The sequence below is a fragment of the Hippopotamus amphibius genome, chromosome 1 (assembly GCF_030028045.1).
Source record: "Hippopotamus amphibius kiboko isolate mHipAmp2 chromosome 1, mHipAmp2.hap2, whole genome shotgun sequence".
Classification (NCBI taxonomy): domain Eukaryota; kingdom Metazoa; phylum Chordata; class Mammalia; order Artiodactyla; family Hippopotamidae; genus Hippopotamus; species Hippopotamus amphibius.
The window spans coordinates 220,750,644-220,770,313 of NC_080186.1; the positions used below are offsets into that span (position 1 = coordinate 220,750,644).

General features: G+C 34.9%; 1 protein-coding gene across 5 annotated transcripts in view; it reads right to left on the reverse strand.

Moving 5' to 3' along the window:
- Positions 1-19,670, reverse strand: part of BDP1 (B double prime 1, subunit of RNA polymerase III transcription initiation factor IIIB) — an 85,835-nt gene continuing 66,165 nt past the window's right edge. For 3 of the 5 annotated variants that reach the window (XM_057741506.1, XM_057741498.1, XM_057741489.1), the window contains 9 exons: positions 18,630-18,780; positions 18,242-18,422; positions 16,045-16,108; positions 15,480-15,666; positions 14,177-14,381; positions 9,898-9,937; positions 7,865-8,129; positions 5,843-6,089; positions 1-2,611 (listed from right to left, as the gene is read on the reverse strand). In XM_057741506.1, the coding sequence (XP_057597489.1) occupies positions 2,480-2,611; positions 5,843-6,089; positions 7,865-8,129; positions 9,898-9,937; positions 14,177-14,381; positions 15,480-15,666; positions 16,045-16,108; positions 18,242-18,422; positions 18,630-18,780 (1,472 nt within the window). In that variant the 3' untranslated portion in view covers positions 1-2,479. Of the gene's footprint in view, positions 2,612-5,842; positions 6,090-7,864; positions 8,130-9,897; positions 9,938-14,176; positions 14,382-15,479; positions 15,667-16,044; positions 16,109-18,241; positions 18,423-18,629; positions 18,781-19,670 lie in introns of those variants that run through there. The other 2 variants (XM_057741516.1, XM_057741525.1) reach the window with 2 other exon arrangements.

The window sequence follows — 19,670 nt, forward strand, 5'->3', positions numbered from 1 at the left end:
TAATATAAAATAACTTTTATTTACATAATTTACATCTATAGAATATAACTGCTTTCTTTAGAACAAGAAAATTTACAATGACAAATATTGCTTTTTGTCAAAGACTTCTTCAAGCAACATAGTATACATGATCACTTATATTTCAAAGAACATGGTGGTAAACAGTGGATATTTATATTTTTATCTGTGCCTCAATCATTTACCAACAATTAGGCTTTTAAGCCATCATGTTGATCACTTCCTAAGACGTAAGTGTTCAGGAGGAAAAGTCAAGAAAAAAATAAAGACCTTTAATCATATCTCTTTTAAGATTTATAAAATACAAATTCTTCACATCATCATCTTTACATGAGTCAGATTAAACACAGATGTGAAAACACTTCTGTTAAAAACACAAGTCTTTCCACCTTGTAAGGTAAATACATTGATTAAGTTTCTTTTTCCGAGAATAGTTTGAAGGATATAATAGTAGGATAATTTAGCTGTCTGACTTGATTCTCTAATACAATGAATGCCCAAAGATAAAATTATCCTGTATACAGTAAGAAGTTACATCTTCCATAAAATTAACTCACTGTAGATGAACAAGAGACAGATGTTAACAAAATTTAAAAGTAATATTAAACAAGGAATAAAATAATAGTTTAGCTATGACAACCTAACACCCAAACTAACATGAACTAAATGAAAGAAACATTTTCAGAATATGAGATTTTTAAAAGTTATAAAAAAGGGCATTAAAATAGCAATGTGATTTGCTACCATGATTTCTGTGACATATTAATCACATGAAGAGAATTTCCTTATAGATCCTCCTTTAGGACAAAAAAAGTTAAACTGGAAATTTCACTATAAGGCAATGAATAATAAATGCTCTAATATCAATTGTTTTAATAATTTAGGATTACTGTTATACTTGCCAAGCCAAATCCAATTTTACCATTGAACTTGAAAACTGGCCGCCATTTTTTTCAATTTACAAACATAATTAGACATTAAAATATCTTCCCAAGTGAAATACTGATTTCATAATGCAATCAATGGTTTTAATTACTAGGCACAACTCATAACTCCAGTGACAAATATCTCATAGGTCATGACATCAGCACCATAAGGTAAGAAAACTACTGTCTAATGTAGGGGCCAAACTAAAAATCCAATCCATCCATGTCCATCATTAAAGTATTGTCTGTAGCTGTTTTCACACTGAAATGGCAGAGTTGAATAGTTACCACAGAGGGCCCACAAACTCGAAAATATTTTGCAGAAAATGTTTCTGACTTTTGATCTAATGTATTATCAACCCAGAAAGCTTTTCAAATAAATTCATACTGATAATAATCACTGACTTAATAAAGTCTTACTGCTACCTCATTTTCTGTTTTTAACATCACAATTACGTTCTGTGCATAAAGGTAAAAGTACTTAGTTCCTTAAGGAAAATTTAATGGGGAAAAAAAAATACCAAGAAATTGTTATTTAAAAAAGGAATGTGTGTATGTGAGCATGTGTGTGTGTAATGGAGACTGAGTTTTGTATGGAAATTTGCCTCAAAAATAAAGGGTGTTTTTTTTCCATACAAATCCTGAGATTATCCAAGAAATAAGAAAAACAAAAAATTCACAGTACAAAGTCCATATACTAAACTATGAGAAAAAAATGTATTCAAAACATATACTCTATTGAAACACTTTAGTTACATCACTTTAAATATCTTTAAAATTAAAGAGGGAAAGGAGACAAACATAAATTTGTTAATGCCTTCTTTACCCACAATCTCAGGGGTAAAAATAATTAAAACTGAATATTCTTTTAAATAAAAAATTTAAAAATAAATAAGCTTTTTGATGTTTTATCTTTATAAATAGTAAGTTTAAATACCAGTTCTTCAATTAGGACTAATGTTACATCAACACGAATTAGAAAAATACACATTTTTCAGTCAAATAGCTGATAATAGAAAAGTTTTAAACATTTACCATACTAAAGTGGAGTTTCACAATTTCCTTTCATACACATAGGGGCAATTGAAAAGGCCTTCACCATCCAAACCCCCCCATCCCCCCAAGAAACGAAAAACCAAAAAACCCTAAAGAAACAGAAAAAAACCTTCACAAAAGGTTTGCTAAATGTTAAATGCAATCCACCTCCAAATACGACGGCACTGTGATATATACAGAGACATTTATCCACGACATTCCAACATGTCCATGTGTGTTCAACACAGAAGAGTTAAAATGTAAACGAGAGTTGTTACTTCTGTCTGAGAAAGCAGTCTTGATGGATCAATCAGGATGAAAGGAACCTCAGCAATGCTTTTCACTGATTAGAAAAGCTTCAAATCAAGCCTATTAAATATTCAAAATCAACCTAAAGAAAAATTGCCAGTGATGCTTTTTTCTAAATACTGCTTTGCTGATATAACTGACTCTGGGAATCCTAGACTTAAAAAAAAAAAAAAAAAAAAAAAAGACGACTTTTATTCTGTTTCATCCACTTCAATAAAGATATCGCTGAAGAAATATTCAGAGACTGTGGTTGGCTCCTCTTCAGTTACCCGGTTTTGGCCACCTTTACATTCTCCTTTTGGTAAGGAACTGTTACAAGAAACCTAAAAAGATAACAACAATAAGTATGCAGTATAACATTTATATATTGATAGTGGTAGTCTAAATCAATATCTGTTTGAAAAGCAATATAGCAACAAATATTAAGAGCTTTAAATACGTTTATACTCAATGACCAAAAATTATAACTCTACCTATAAATCTAGAAAAAATTAAATACAGCAAGGTATCAGCACAGCAACAGACATACAAATCAATGAAATAGAAGACTAGAAATATTCCAAACACAAATGGATGGAAATTTAGTATCTGATAAAGTGATATTTCCCAAAAAAATTTGAGAAAATTTGGATGATCCAATAAATAATGTTGGACAACTGCATAACTATCTCACAAAAAGGAAAAGTCAGACCTATACTTCACCAATATAAATTCCAGATGGATCAATAGACTTAAATGTAAAAACATTTTTTAAAAATGTACTATAAAATACCATGGGAAAATGTTTTTATGATCCTCGAGTGGGGAAGACAGTGTGAAGGAATGAAATGAAAGCCAGAAACCATAAAAGATTGATAGATTCATGTACACAAAAATTTTAAATGTCTGCTTGGCACAAACCGCCATACACAAAATCAAAAGATAATGCAATAGGTTTCCCAGGTGTAAAGTTATGCATTCATAAGTGCCATTGTCGTAAGGTGTTGTTTTCCTAGACCTTCCCTGACTCAGTTTTACCTTTGTTGAATTTGTATAAACAATTGTACAAAAAAAAAAAAAAGATAATGCAATGCATGGAAAAAAAATTTGCAACCTACATCACAGACACGTGTTCATTAAATCTATGAAGGATGTCAAAAATAAAAAGCATTGATAATATGCTAATATGAGGAAAAAGGCCCTCTCATATACTGCTGATAAGAACAGAAACTGATATAATCCAGATGGAGGACAATCAGGCAGTGTCTGTCAAAAGAATAATCATTCCTTTAGATCAGCAATTCTATTTCTAGGAATTTAACCTATAAATGTGAAAAACGGTCCATTTATAAGTTAGCTGTTAACACATTGTTTGAAATAGCAAATAATTAGGAATAATCTAAGTGCCTATCAGTGTAAGGTCAGTATCATTCTATGGTACATCCAAACAATGGAATATTATGTAGTTATTCCTGAAAAAAGGAAAATTTATGTCCACACAAAAAGCTGTGTACAAAAGTTCACAGCTTTATTCATAACAGCAAACAATGAAAACAACCTAGATGTCCTTTGGTGGGTAAATGGATAAACAAAACATTTGGTACATCCATACTATGGAACACTATTCAGCAATAAAAAGAAACAAAGTATTGATACATAAAACCATCTGGATGACTCTATAGGGAACTACTGTTGAGTGAAAAGATGCCAATCCCAAACATATGATTCCATTTATATAACATTCTTAGAATGACAAATTTAATGGCGACCAGGTTGCCAGAAGATAAGGGGAGAGTGGTGGTGGTTGGGAAGTGGGTGTGTCTATAAAGGGCAACACAAAAGATCCCTGTGGTGATGGAACTGCTCTGTATCTTGACTGTAGTAGAAATGTCAAAATAGCCCATGCGATACTGTAAGAGAGCTCTGTAAGATGTTACTACTGGGGAAAACTGGGTGAAGGGTAGATGGGATCTCTCTGCATAGTTGTTTACAACTGCATGTGAAATCTACAATTATCTCAAAATAAAAAGTGAATCTAAATTTTTTAAAGAGCACAAGAGAGGAGGAAGCCCTTTTGTAAGGTTTCCAAGACATACTATTAGGTGAAAAAAGCAAAGAATAGACTGATACGCTATTATTTATGTAAAAAAGAAGAAAAATGTCTATATTTGTGTATATTAAAATGTCTCTGGAAAAGTAAACCAAAAACTGATAATACCATATACCTGCAGAAAGGAGGAACTAGGAAGCTTAAGGACAGATCTGGGAAACTTTTTACTATAAACTTTTTTGTAGGTTATGAATTGTAAAACTTGTGGAACATATTACTTATTCAAAAAAACAAAGTATCAATTTGAGAATAACATTTAGTTTAGATTCTTGCCTCACACTACATACCAAAGTCAATAACCATGAATAGAGTTTAAAGTTTTAAAATTGATTACTCATAATTTTATACCTCTGGAGAAAAACTTTTAATCATTAAAGCAATTTAACAAACTGCAAAGAAACAAGTAATGGATTTGACTAAACATTTAAAAGTTATGTATAACAAAAACTCCCCCAAATTTAAAAAAGTAAATAAACTTAGAAAAAATACTTGCAGTAAAGAGTTAAAAGGTATGTGGCTTATTTACATACATAAAGATCTCACACAAATTGGTAAGAAAACTACTAAGATCCCCAAAACTGTAAATCAGCAAAGGATAGGAACAAAAAAGAAAAATAAAAAAAAGGAGAAAATCTGGTAAATATATGGAAAAAAACCAACTCCCTAATAACTGAAGAAATGCAAATTCTAAAAATGAAATGACATTTCCACCCCTCTACCATTACATTAAATAAGACAAACAAATGTATTCTGAAGAGTAATATCTCAGGCTGTCAAGGATGTGACTGAATTGGCACTGTTACACTGCTGAAAATACAACTATTCTCCAAAGTAATTTGGCAATAATGATAAAGACTCAGAAAATCCTGGTCTCTGAATATAACTGTAGGAAATAAAATATTTTTAAAACGTTAAAAATGTTCTTTACAAAAGTACTCCTTCCTTTGAGGCTTGTGCTAGCCAATTGACGGTCACCAGCCTTTTCTTTGTTGAGATCTTAAGTCATCTCAATATTTTTCCAAAGTCTCTGATACAAGTTCACAAATTTTTCTGCCCCAGTACTTGCTATGAGAGCTTCAGAATGCAGAAATGAAACATGCAAATGAATTCTAATTCTACTGTTCCTTGAATGCTTGTAGATGTCAGGATATTTCTTCTAAAGGAAATAAAATGCAAGCACTGCTTTGTTTTCCACAGGTCAGAAGGGTCTTTGCAGTAAAGGAATGGCAATTAAGTGTCCATTTATGGTTAGTTCAATCGCTCTGTATTAAACTAGCTGTAACTTTCTAATTCAACATCTTATCTTCTTCCAGTGCAGTGGGGTACGATAGGGGGGAGACAGACTGGAGTTGCTCTGTAATAATTTCTGACGTCCAGATGAAAATAGGAATTGCTTTGTTTTTCCTAGTTGAGTCTGATATCCAACCCATTCTATACAAATAAACAAAGAGTAGTTATCACATACCTGAGTTGCTGAACTATCAGTATTTTTAGGTTCAGTATTAACAACAACACTTGGAGATGGAAGATCAGAGGACTCTTCAGCTTTTTTCTGGTTTACATTGAGAGGATTAGATCTTTTCAAATTCTGTCTTGATACAGGTATAAGAGGTTTTAGGCGTTTCTTACTATGAACCTGAGTTGGTTCATCAGACTCCAAACTATTCTTTGAACATATTAAAGACAAAAATCCCAGGGGTCTTCTGCCAGGTCTAGAAATGCAAATGTAAAGATATTCAAGAATATCCAGGAAGACACATTTAAAAAAAAAAAATTTATTCACTAAATTTTTCATAGGCAGGCTATTATAGCAAAGGAGCTGAAAGCAGGAATATACAAAGTTCTACAGGACAACACCTATGTCTGTATAGTTAAACTTTTTTGGGGGGTTACACTGCCCAGCATGTGGGATCTTAGTTCCCCGACCAGGGATCCAACCCATACTCCCTGCACTGGAAGCGCAGAGTCTTAACCACTGGACCACCAGAGAAGTCCCAGGAAGACACATTCTTAGTGCCAACTTCTTTCCATGAATGCTAAAATGGCATGTGTGATACCACATGAGTGGCACATCTACTAAGTACTGATACCACTAGTTACTGATATCACTAGGCCATGACACACATGTGACAAAGGTCAAAGCTTACTCTAGAGCAGTACTTCTCAAGCTTAGAAGTACATACAAATCACGTGGGGATCTTATTAAAATGAAAATTCTGAGTTGGTGGGAGAGAGGGGCCTGAGTTCTGTATTTCTATCTAGTTCTCAAATGATGTCCCTGCTGCTGGTCCCAGGACCACACTTTGAGTAGGAAGCCTCCAGAGCAGGGGTCAGCAAGCTATGATCCACAGGCAAAACGCAATCCACCGCCTGATTCTGTAAATAAGTTTACTGGAACACAGCATGTTCATCTGTTTACATATATGGTTATATATTACATATGTGATACATAATGTATATAATATGTGTAATAATTATGTAATATGTAATATATGTATACATATACATTACATATTACATATGTAACATATAGTCATATATGTAAACAGATATGATTACATATCTGTTGAGTAGTTAAGTAGTTGCAACAGAGATATATGGCCCACAAAGCCTAAAATATATAATACATTATCTTTTGCCAAAAAAATTTGCTGACCCTTGCTCTAGAACACTGCTTCTCGACTGGTTGAACCCAAACCCCCATGATGCTGCCCTCATTCTATTTTTAGCATACTTCTAATGCCAGAAAAGATGTAGTTTATATAACAAAAACAACAGGTTCGTTAAATATGCCTTTTCAAGTTATACATACTTTCTCCCACTTTCCTTTAGTGGAGGCTAGTACATGTCCTCTCCTCTCCAACTCACCAACTCCACGTTAATGATTTGAATGCTGCTGACAAGCCAATAGTCATCCCTAACCCAGAAGACTTGCTTCTAGAGTATGAGGAAACAATGTGGGACAAGCTGGCTTTGGGCTTAAATTCCCCCCTTACTGTTATAGGGAGAATGCCAGGGTTTACCTCTTTGGAAAGCCACAAGAGAGAAAAACGCACACATTATTTGGGACGTCAATAAAACAACTTCCAGAGCTACTTCTGACGTCAGCCCTATGTCTCAGACCATCTACATCTGCACTGGCAGCTACTGTATGGTAGAATAAATAATTATCAAAATAACAACCATGAACAACCTGAGAAAGAAAGTGTGCAATACTAAATTCTAAAGATTTTCTATCTAAAAGTCAAAGTTTCAAAAGCTTAGCTCTTGTCATATGGAACGTCCTCCAGAAGTGTCTGGCATTACTGTACTTCCTTTGATGACACCCCTTCCCTTACATTACTGACAGAGGGGTATGTTTACAAAACACCATCCCTAGTGCTGGACTTAGTCTTTATACATGTTACACCTATTCCATATAGGTTCTACTTATCCACTGAGAGAAAAATGGAGAGAAAAACATTTATTAAAGATTTTCTCATGATACCTGGATAGTGGGGTTTTTGAAGATGATGTGATGCTGTCCATTTGTTCAGACGTAGAGGCAGCACAAGTCCTTTCTTCCTTATCAGGCACCATTATCTCCTCCTGAGGTAACTGAGATGCATTCCTTTCTTGTACATCTGTTATTTTATCAACAGATCTAGATGTGATACTCTGAAAAGTTGGTTCAAGTTGCTCTTTCTGAGGTTCTGGAATTGTATGTGTGTTTCCTGAGGTAGGGAAAATATCTTGTCCCTTGTAAGACCCCCCTTCAAAAAAGAAAATAAATGGTAAGCACACATATTGAAATATCTAATTAAATTGCAATATTTGAAGAAGAAAGCCCATTATATTCTTTTTTTTCCTCAGATCTTTACTGGAGTATAATTGCTTTACACTGTTGTGCCAGTTTCTGCCGTACAACAAAGTGAATCAGCTATATTTATACATATATCCTCATATCCTCTCCCTTCCCAGCCTCCCTCCGACCCTCCCTACCCCACCCTTCTAAATCATCACCAATCATGGAGTTGATCTCCCTGTGTTATGCAGCAGCAGCAGCTTCCCATTAGCTATCTTATTTAACATTTGGTAGTGTATATATGTCAATGCTACTCTCTTACTTCGTCCCAGCTTTTCCCCCGCTCCACCGTCCTCAAGTTCATTCTCTACACCTGCATCTTTATTTTTGCCCTTCCACTAAACCCATGATGTTCTATCATGAACCTACCCTAATAAGAGTAAGCTAAGTCAAAAATTAGAGGAGTTACCTGGACTATTAGGAATATTATAACAGGTAAAAGCTATGGTAACAGCTTCTGCATTCAGATATAAAATACTCGTATCAATATATTTTGACTTAGAAAAGCTTTCTCCATAAGTATTTCTCAAATTAAAAAGTGATCACTTCCTAATCTAAGTGTAAAGTTAAGGTCAGAATGGCCATCACTGCAAAATCTACAGACAATAAATGCTGCAGAGGGTGTGGAGAAAAGGGAACCTTCCTACACTGTTGGTGAGAATGTAAATTGGTACTGCCACTATGGAGAACAGTACAGAGGTTCCTTAAAAAACTAAAAAGACAGCTACCATATGATCCAACAATCCCACTCCTGGGCATATATCCAGAGAAAACTGTAATTCAAAATGATATATGTACCCCAATGTTCACTGCGGCTCTATTTACAACAGCCAGGACATGGAAGCAACCTAAATGTCCATCAATGAAGGAATGGATAAAGATGTGGTACCTATATACAACGGAACATTACTAGGCCATAAAAAAGAACGAAATAAAGCTATTTGCTGCAACATGGATGGACCTAGAGATTGTCATGTTGAGTGAAGTAAGTCAGAGAAACACAAATATCACATGATACAGCTTGTATGTGGAATCTAAAAAAACAGTACAAATGAACCTATTTACAAAACAGAAATAAAGTCACAGATGTAGAAAACAAACTAATGGTTACCAAGGGGGAAAGGAGGAGGGGAGGGATAAATCGGGAGACTGGGATTGACATATACACACTACTATATATAAAACACATAACTACTAAGAACCTACTGTACAGCACAGGGAACTTTACTCACTACTCTGTAATGGCCTATATGGGAATAGAACCTAAAAAAGGGTGGATATATGTATATGCATAACTGATTCACTTTGCTGTGCAGCAGAAACTAACACAACATTGTAAATCAACCATACTCCAATAAAAACTAATTTAAAAGAAAAGAGTAAAGCTAAGGACCTATAAAAACTCCTTTAACCTAGCTCTCTAATTCCTCAAATGTTGTTGTTAAGCTTTTACAGGAAATCCAGGAGCCATATAGTTTTCTATTAAATACAGGATGAAAGTAGCTTGTTATGGCCACCAAAGTGCCAAATCTAAGATCTCAGAAGGGAAGAAAAAGCGTGATTCTTAGAGAAAAATGAGCAAGACTCTGCTTCAATCCCAAATTTAAACAAGATCCATCAAAAACAATCAGGGGTACTTAACAAAATGCAGTCACATTAACATTTATTTCACTCACCTGTTTCCTCCAAAACATTTATTAATTCCTGTGAACACACCTGTTTTTTAAGAAAATTTACAAAAAAAAAAATTAGAAATCTATTTGTCAAATAAAATTAATTTTATTTCCTTCTTTCTTTCTTAAGTAAAGAAAACCTGTATCTCCCAGAAAGCGCTAGGGTCAGACATGTTTTATGGGAATTCTACCAAACATTTCTGAAAAAGACACTGCAACTATTATTTAAATTATTCCACAGCATAGCAGAAGAGGGAAAGCTTCCAAATGCCTGTTATAAATCAAGCATAATATTGATATCAACTAGCCAGTCTCACATCAGCACAAAAATATCAAATAAAATATTACAAGCATAATTTAAGCAGCACATCAAAAGACTAAAACATTGCGATCAAATAGAGTTTGTTTGGGAATTCCCTGGCCGTCCAGTGGTTAGGACTCCGCACTTTCAACTGCTAAGGGCATGAGTGCAATCCCTGGTCAGGGAACTAAGATCCCACTAGCTGCATAGCATAGCCAAAAAACAAACAAACAAACAAACAAAAAATTTGTTTCAGGAATGCAAAGATGACTCAATATTATAAAACATATTAATATAACTCAACAGATCTGAGGAGAAAAATAATAATATTATCTATTTGCAGGAAAAGTGTCCAATAATATTCACTCTTGAAAAAAACATAAAATTGAATAGACGGGCATTTTCTCAACACCATAAAATATAACGACTGCAATCCAAAAGCCAGCATCCCTCTTCATAAACACTGGAAGTATTCCCATTAAAGTCAGGAATAAGATTTTCTGATTTTTTTTAAGTTATATTAGCCAATATAATTAGAAAAGAGAAAGAAATTAAAGGTGTAAAAAGTAGAAGAGAAGAATTAAAATTATATTTGCAAATGATATGACTGTTTACTTAGAAAACTCAAGAGAACCAACAGAAAAATTACTACACATAATGAGGGGAATTCAGTAAAGCTCTCTAGATTAAAAAGAAAATAATAATAGCAACAAAAAAGATAAAATTCTTAGGTATAACCCAATAAGAAATGTACCAGATTTATATGAAGAAGAACATAAAATACCATTGAGAAATACCATTGAGATATACTGTGTTTCTGGATAGGAAGATTCAACATCACATTTATGATGTCAATTTTCTCCATGTTAATCTATCAAGTTAGTATGCTCCTAACACAAGTACCAATAGGTTTCTTTTTTTAAAGCTCTAAATAGCTAATTCTAAAATTAATATAAACTTTAAAACATATAAGCAATCTAGGAAAAACTTGGAAAAAGAAGAAAATTGTACTGGGGTTGAGTGAGTGGGACAGACTATCCCTTTAAGATATTAAAGCACTTAAAAGCTACAGTAATTAAAACAGGGTGATACTGGCCCCAGAACAAATAGCTAAATCAATGCAGAAGAAAGGAAAGTTTAGGAATATACCCAAATGCGTATGGGAATTTAATATTTGACAAAAGTGGAATTTTATTCTATTTATTTATTTATTTAAAAAAATACACCTTTATTTTTTGGCCGCACTATGTGGCAGGTGGGATCTTAGTTTCCCCAATCAGGTATTGAACCCATGCCCCCTGCAATGAAAGCACAGAGTCTTAATCACTGGACCACCAGAGAAGTCTCCAAAAGGGGAATTTTAAATCAGTGGAGAAAAGATGAATTATTCAATAAATGGTGCTGGGACAAACAGATAGGCATCTTGGGAAAATTAAGTTGGTTTCACTGTTTTAAAACCAAATAAATTCTAAACAAATCAATAATATTAATTAGAAGAATTTATATTAAATTCAAGGTAGACTTTCAATGTATAACATGATCTCCATAAGCCATACATAAAAGACTGATAAAAAAATTTTTTTTTCTTGGCCACACCACACGTATTGCAGGATCTTAGTTCCCCTACCAGTGATGAAACCCAAGTCCCAGAAGTGAGTGCTTCAAGTGCTAACCACTAGACCACCAGGGAATTCCCCAAAAGACTGATAAATTTGATTACAGAAAAATAAAAAGTGTTTGCATGTCTGAGTGCAGTGTATGTACATTCTAGAATTTAAAATAACTTCAACTTTCTATAAGCAATTTTTTATCATTAAAATGCTGAAAACAAACTTTAGAAAATAAAAAACCATGGACGTCCCTGGTGGTCCAGTGGTAAAGAATCCACCTTCCAATGCAGGGGACGAGGTTTCAATCTGTGGTCAGAGAACTAAGATCCCACGTGCTGTGGGGCAACTAAGCCCATGAGTCACAACTACTGAGCTCACGTGCCTCAACTAGACTGCCCACATGCTGCAAACTACAGAGCCCACGTGACCTGGAGCCTGTGCACAACTAGAAAAGAGAAAACCCACACGCCACAACTAGAGAGAAGCCGCAGCAAAGAGCCTGTGCACCACAACGAAAGATCCCGCGTGCCTCAACAAAGATCCCACGTGCTGCAACTAAGACCCGACGCAGCCAAAAAATTATTTAATTAAATTAATTAAATAAAATACATATTAAAAAAGGAAAAGAAAAACCACAAATAGGCCCAAGAGACACTATATTTTTCTTATGTATTTAGTCACGCCAACGTATATCTATCATTCTTTAAATGGCATATTATAAACTGGTGACCTAGTTTTACATATGGTGATATACTGTGATCTTTTTTCCATGTCATTAAATACACTTTTAAAATAAAATGAAACAATGTCTGCATGGAATGCTGACAAAATGACCAAACTGGATTATTAATACATAGGGATACATTATACTAGCCTGTCTACCTTTTTAAATGCTTGGACATTTTCATATTAAAAAGTTAAGCAAAAAAGAAAGTCTGTATGAGAAAAATCACAAAAAGTAGAGTTAAAAGACAATAACCTGAGGGAAAAAAAATCTGCATCTCATATCACAGACACACAAAACAGAGAGTTCCTCCAAATTTAGAAGACAAAGATCAACAACCTAACTGAAAAATAGGTAAAGAATATAGAGGCATGTCACAGGAAAGGAAATACAACTGGTTCTTAAGCATATGAAAAGATGTTCGACCTTACTCACAGTGAGAGAAATTAAAAACTATTCTGGGGTACTATTTTTTTAACCTATCATATATAGAATACACTGCCTCTGTTGTCTGCTATCATCTAAGGACTATTGGTCTTCAACTGTCCCTTTGAGAATATAGATTCTAATTTTCCATAGTGTGGTACCTTATGATGAGTACCAGAAAAAAAACCAAGAGGGTACTTAAGAAACCTACAACACAGTGGCTGGTAACTGAATCTGCACAGTATTGTCAGGCTTCCCTGAGGTACTGATGATTGAGCTAAAGAAGTCTGTGTGTTTTGCAAGGGAATGTTTCATAAAGAAGAGACAGCAAAAGAAACGCCCTGGGACATGAAGGAGTACAGTGCATTCAAGAAACTGAACGATGGCCAATATGGCCAGTGAGGCAGAGACCAGCACAAGATGAGATTAGACACAGAAAACAGCCAAACAAAAACAGGGCCTTAGAGCTTCTGGTTTTATTCGTGAAGAGAAACGGGAAGCTTTAAGCATTATGACAATGGTAGTGATGATAACACTATTACCATCTTACACAACAGGGAACTCATTCAGAGAGGTGAAGTATCTTGCCTGAGATCCCACAGCTGTTAAGTGGTACAGCCAAGATCCGCATCTGTATGATGCTTTCGGCCTTATTTTTAGCCAGTGACACTGAGCTGGGAATGGGCTTCCTGATTAATATCCATCAATTTTCACCTAGAACTGGTTGAAAGTAAAAATCCAAAACTGGTTTTATCTGGATTATTTATGGTAAAAAGTATCTGAACTGGGACTTCCCCGGTGGGGCAGTGGTTAAGAATCCACCTGCTAATGCAGGGGACACGGGTTCAATCCCTGGTCTGGGAAGATCATACATGCCGGGGAGCAACTATGCCTGTATGCCATAACCACTGAGCCTGCGCTCTACAGCCCGAGAGCTGCAACTACTGAGCCTGCATGCTGCGACTACTAAAGCCTGTGCTCCACAACGGGAAGCCCGCACATGTCAATGAAGAGTAGCCGCTGCTTGCCACAACTAGAGAAAGCCCACACACAGCAACGAAGACTCAACGCAGTCATAAATAAATAAATACATACACACATACATAACAAATCTTTTTAGAAAAAGTATTAGAACTATCTTTATATAAAGAGCCTAAAGGAAAAACAAAAATACATCCGTTGTAATATGGCCACCTTACTTGCTTAATGATTCCACCTTACCTCAGAGGTATATTTTTGACAATCGTCTTTTGAAGTGAGTGAACTTTTTTTGGCAGGAGGAACATGGTCACTTTCATCAAGCTTACAATGAAGTCTCTTCCTAGATACAAGATCCAAATTAGCAGGTGGCTTTTCAGAATCATCTCTTCCAGAATTAGATAAACACATGTTATCCTGACCAACTGAAGTTACTGGAAAACTGATACTGCATAGAAAATACACATACACATTAAATTAGTTACATTAATTAATGAAGTTAAAGGCTGAGCTATTCCAATGAAAACTGCCAAAAAACTTCAAATTAACTAATACATACATGGCCATGGCCACAAAAATGTTAGGTCTGAGCTCCAGTCATACTTAAAAGTTCACAACTTAAAATTCCATAATATTGAATTAAATCTGAGGCATAAAAATGTTTGCTTTGTAAGTAAGGTTAAATTTTAGTCTAAAATGTCTCTTCTTAATAAAAAAGGCTTCAATTTCTAATGTTACTTGATAGACAATTAAGCATCTTAACCAATGACTAGTAAAATACAACTTAAGAATTCTACAGCAAAGGGGACTTCCCTGGTGGCACAGTGGTTAAGAATCTGCCTGCCAATGCAGGGGACACGGGTTCAATCCCTGGTCTGGGAAGATCCCACATGCCGCGGAGCAACTAAGCCCGTGTGCCACAACTGATGAGCCCATGTGCCTCAGCTACTGAAGCCCGTGTGCCTAGAGCCCATGCTCCACAACAAGAGAAGTTACCACAATGAGAAGCCCGTGCACCACAACGAAGAGTAGCCCCTGCTCTCCGCAACTAGAGAAAGCCTGCGCGCAGCAATGAAGACCCAACTTAGCCAATAAATAAATAAATTAAAAAAAAAAAAAAGAATTCTACAGCAAAGAATTAAAATGAGTATCAAAAATATTTTAAATGTATCCTTTTTGCACTATTTTTGTAACTTTCTGTGACTGTATATTTATTTCAGAATTTAAAATATATATAAATGTATACAAAGTAACCACACCTTTAACTGATGCTATTTTATTTTATGATCCAGACTGCTAATTTTTTTTAGCTTTCAAAATACTTAAAATACCAACAGTTTCATACAAAAGTATTATATTATACATTTAAATGGCATCTTCATCAGATATAAAATCAGTAATTTCTTCTCTATTTTACCACATAATTACTAAATAAGATCTCCATGACAATTACAAATAATGCTGGTGAATGGCTTGTTCAATCAATACTATTCAATTCATAAACCACCCCTTCTTCCCAGCAAAAACAGTTTAGCTGGTTCATTACCTCATGTCCCCCCTTTCTTCTGTATTCACTGATTTGACCAATATGGGCGCTGGCAGTAAGGTGTTTGGCATTAACTGCATAGTGGTATCAGCAAATTCTTCTACTGCATTGGTTGGGATTTCCACCAGAGTCAAAATGAATGCTTGTTCATCCTCACCATCTTGATGTACATTAGCAAATAGATTCACTATCAAAGATTAAAAGTTAGGAATAAAAAGCTGAACCATGAAATGACAGAAAATCATTAATTTATTTCATTTCTAAAAAGTCTCATGACAACTTATCCCAAAGAATAAAAAACTAAAATTATACCCTTCGAGAAATAAATAAAAATAATTTCATAACGGATTAAGATGATTCACTATGGAGAAGATTTATAATTCCTTTTTTTTTTAAGATTTATAATTCTGAATAACAGAACATACACAAAATATATTGTGGGTTATTTTTTTTTAATTTAAGGCCATCATAGACCAACAAAAATGCTTTTTTTTTCCATAGTCAAAATGGGGAGTAAAAAACATACTATTAGGTTCTATGACTCTACTAAAGCAGATTATCATACCTGTTAGGTCTTGAGGATTGTTTACATTCTCTTGCTGGACTTCTGGAATACTAGTTGGTATACACTGCCACGAAACATTAAAATGAAAGAGTGAGGTTGACCAAATCTCAGTTTTAAAAGTTTTCCTGACAATGTGATATTGTGAACAGTTATTGTTTCAAAACTCAACAACTTATCTAACCTATACACAGAACTTTTCAAGTGTTTTGAAACTTTAGGTTGTACCAATAAAATTTTGATTCATTTAAATAAATACATATATATACACAAAGGAATTCTGACCAAATTGTTAAATATGTGTAGGCTGTGAAGTGATTTTTGAAGTAACAGAAAAGGGAGATCCAAACCCCTCAACCTTCTCTCTATCCCCATCAGAGAGGCCACTGTACCATTAGTAGATGACGTATACAGAAGTAAACTGGTCTCCTTGCCTCCAGCATGGCTCCCTCCAATCTGTTTTCCACAAAACTGTAGACGCTGTTTTCTCTAAAATGCAATTCCAATTGTAATTCTCTACTGCTTAAGATCTTAAAATTTTCATTTTGCAACCAACAATGTCAATAACTGATCAGGCAAGAATCATCAATGCTTACTAAATTACTTACTAAGTGGAAAAGATGCAATTATAATGGAGAAGTCTGGTAGATACTATTCTACCCAAGTGATCAGTCAGCATCACCAATAAGGGAACACACTGACATTATGTGTCCCCTGATATGAAGCAAAAGAAGAGCAAAATATCACCTACGTATTACTCTTGCCAAAAAATGTTTAACCTGAATTTAACAATGAGGAAGCAGTAAAAGAAATCCAGATCGCAGACTAGCTTGGAACTAGCTTGGATTCTTCTAAAATGTCAAGTACACAAAAGAGGAAAAAGGGCAGGAGTACTATTCTAGATTAAAAGAATAAGAAGAAATGACAGCTAAATGCAACGTAAGAGGCTTGACTGGAACTGTATATTATATATTATTATTAAATCAATGCTACGTAGTATGGTAATAGTATTGTCATTTCTCTGTAAGAGAACGTCCGTGGTCTTATCAGATACAAGCTGGAGTATCTGTGGGTGAAGGCTCATGTCCACAACTTACTTTCAAACGGTTTAGTTTTTTTAAAGTATCTACCAAGATGGAGAGCATAATGTTTAGAGCTAGGTATGCAGGCAAAATGTTAACAGACTTCTATGTAAGATTTTTGCAACTTTTCTCTAAATTCAAAATTATTTCAAAATAAAAAGTAAAAATTAAAAAGTTGGGCAGTGGTGGAAAATCCCACAACTTTGGATGTAATCCAAATTCTTTAGCAAGCCATAAAAATTCCTTCTATGATCTGTCCCCAGACTACCAAACTTCATCTTTAAGCACTTTGTTCATTTACATTCCACTCTAACTACTTATATCATTCCTGAGCATGTCATGCTATTTCACACTTGTTCTTTGTACATGTTCCTCTCCCTTTAACTGGCTAATTCATACTTGTCCTTCCAGACCAAGGATTTGCTCAGTGCTAGACGCACATTAGAATAACCTGGGAAAATAAAAAAAAAAAAAGCTAATGCCTGGACTGCCCCCACGCACCCCCCCACCCCCGCCACTGACTGATTTCACTGGACTGGGCTGAGGGCCACTCCTATTGAGTCTGACACAGTTCTCTTTCATAGCACCTACCAGACTGAGCTCAACCGTTCATTTACTCATCTGTTTCTCACAACTTTGTATTCCAAGTATCTCACACAGTATTGGACATACAACATCTCAATAAACCACCTGCTCTGAGAATGAACTCAGATCCAGAGGCTAAGAGTTCTCTCTATAAAAAACACTTCCTTTTTCAAAGCTTTTACAACACAGCTAGGTATTGGTTATTTTATCTCTATGCTCCAGAGACTAAAAACACACTCAATAAAATTTCTATCATGATACATTATTGCAAAGGCAAAATTATAGGGAAAGAAAAAAAGATCAGTGGTTGTCAGGAGCTGACGGTGGAGAGAAGGAGTAACTAAAAAAGGACGTTAGAAAATCTTGAGAGTGATGGAATTATTCATGTATTGGTTGTATGATTATATATGTTTATCAAAATTTGTAGAACTGTATACTAAAAAGGGTAAAGTTTATTGTGTAAGTTTGAAATTAACTTTTTAAATGAGGAATAAACAGCTAGCCACCCCTTGTTGTATTTTACATTCTTTTACCTCTGGCACATGAAGTGTAAGCACACTGTCTCCGTTAGAGTCCTTTCCCAGGGGGTCTTCAACAGAACTCTCACCAGAACCCATACCCGAACCAAGTGTGTGGGGCCTTGACTCAGAAGAAACAACTGGAGCAACTGATGATATGTGAACCTCTTCAGACCTCCCTTCTTGATCTTCACTTCTGAAAGACAGATTAGTATGTATCCGAAATCAAGGAGACAATCACAGAATAAAGTTTAGAGCTAGGTATGTCAAGGTTCATCTTAATTTAATGGTTTTCAAACTTCTAAGATATATTTAATGCAATAGAACAAATTCTTACAGCTACAGCTTATGGCTATAGTTGACAGAATATAAATCAAATCCCAGAATACCTTTCCTCTTTTACCTTGCAGTTAGGTGTGCTTCTTGTGAAACACTGGTTTCTCCAATACCATGTACAGATGCCAATTTGCTCTGCTCCTTACTCTCTGCTGTTGTAACTGATCCAAGGTTTTTATCTTCTAATTCTGTTCCTTTAGAAGCATCTTCCTCAGTTTCTTAAATGAAAAACACATTTAAAATATAGCCCAAAATAAGTAAAGTCAACATCTCCATCTTAGAAACATTCTTTTCTCAAAGATCACTATTTAGTGGCTCTTCCAAACTTCTCTTAACCCAAAGGGCAAGCTTATTCACATGGCAGAAAGGTTATATTTTTTTACATAAATGAGATAATTAATGAATCTGCACTGCACATATTTCACTCCTGGCAGCCACAGCAATTGTATTTCTACTTTATTGTAATAGCAGTATAATCAGAAATCCACATACAAAAGAGGGTTAGACACAATTCAAAAAGACACATGCACCCCAATGTTCATTGCAGCACTATTTACAATAGCCAGGTCATGGAAGCAACCTAAATGTCCATCAACAGAGGATAAAGAAGATGTGGTACATATATACAATGCAATATCACTCAGCCGTAAAAAGGAACAAAATTGGGACATTTGTAGAGACATGGATGGACCTAGAGACTGTCATACAGAATGAAGTGAGTCAGAAAGAAAAAAACAAATATTGTATATCAACACATATAGGCAGAATATAGAAAAATGGTACAAATCAATCAGTTTGCAAGGCAGAAATAGAGACACAGATGTAGAGAACAAATATATGGACACCAAGTGGGGAAAGCTGGCGCAAGGCAGGGGTGGGGGTGGGGGGTGGGGTGGGGATTGGGGTGGGATGAATTGGGAGATTGAGATTGCCATATATAAATTACTAATAAGAAAAAAAAATCAAATTGTACCCTTTAAATATATGCAGTTTATTGTATGTCAATTGTATCTCAATAAAAGTTCTAAAAAACCCCCAAAGAACAAAAACAAAAGAGGGTTAGAGGTGGGTATACATGAGGTCTGGCTGGTTCCACCTTGGGGGAGGC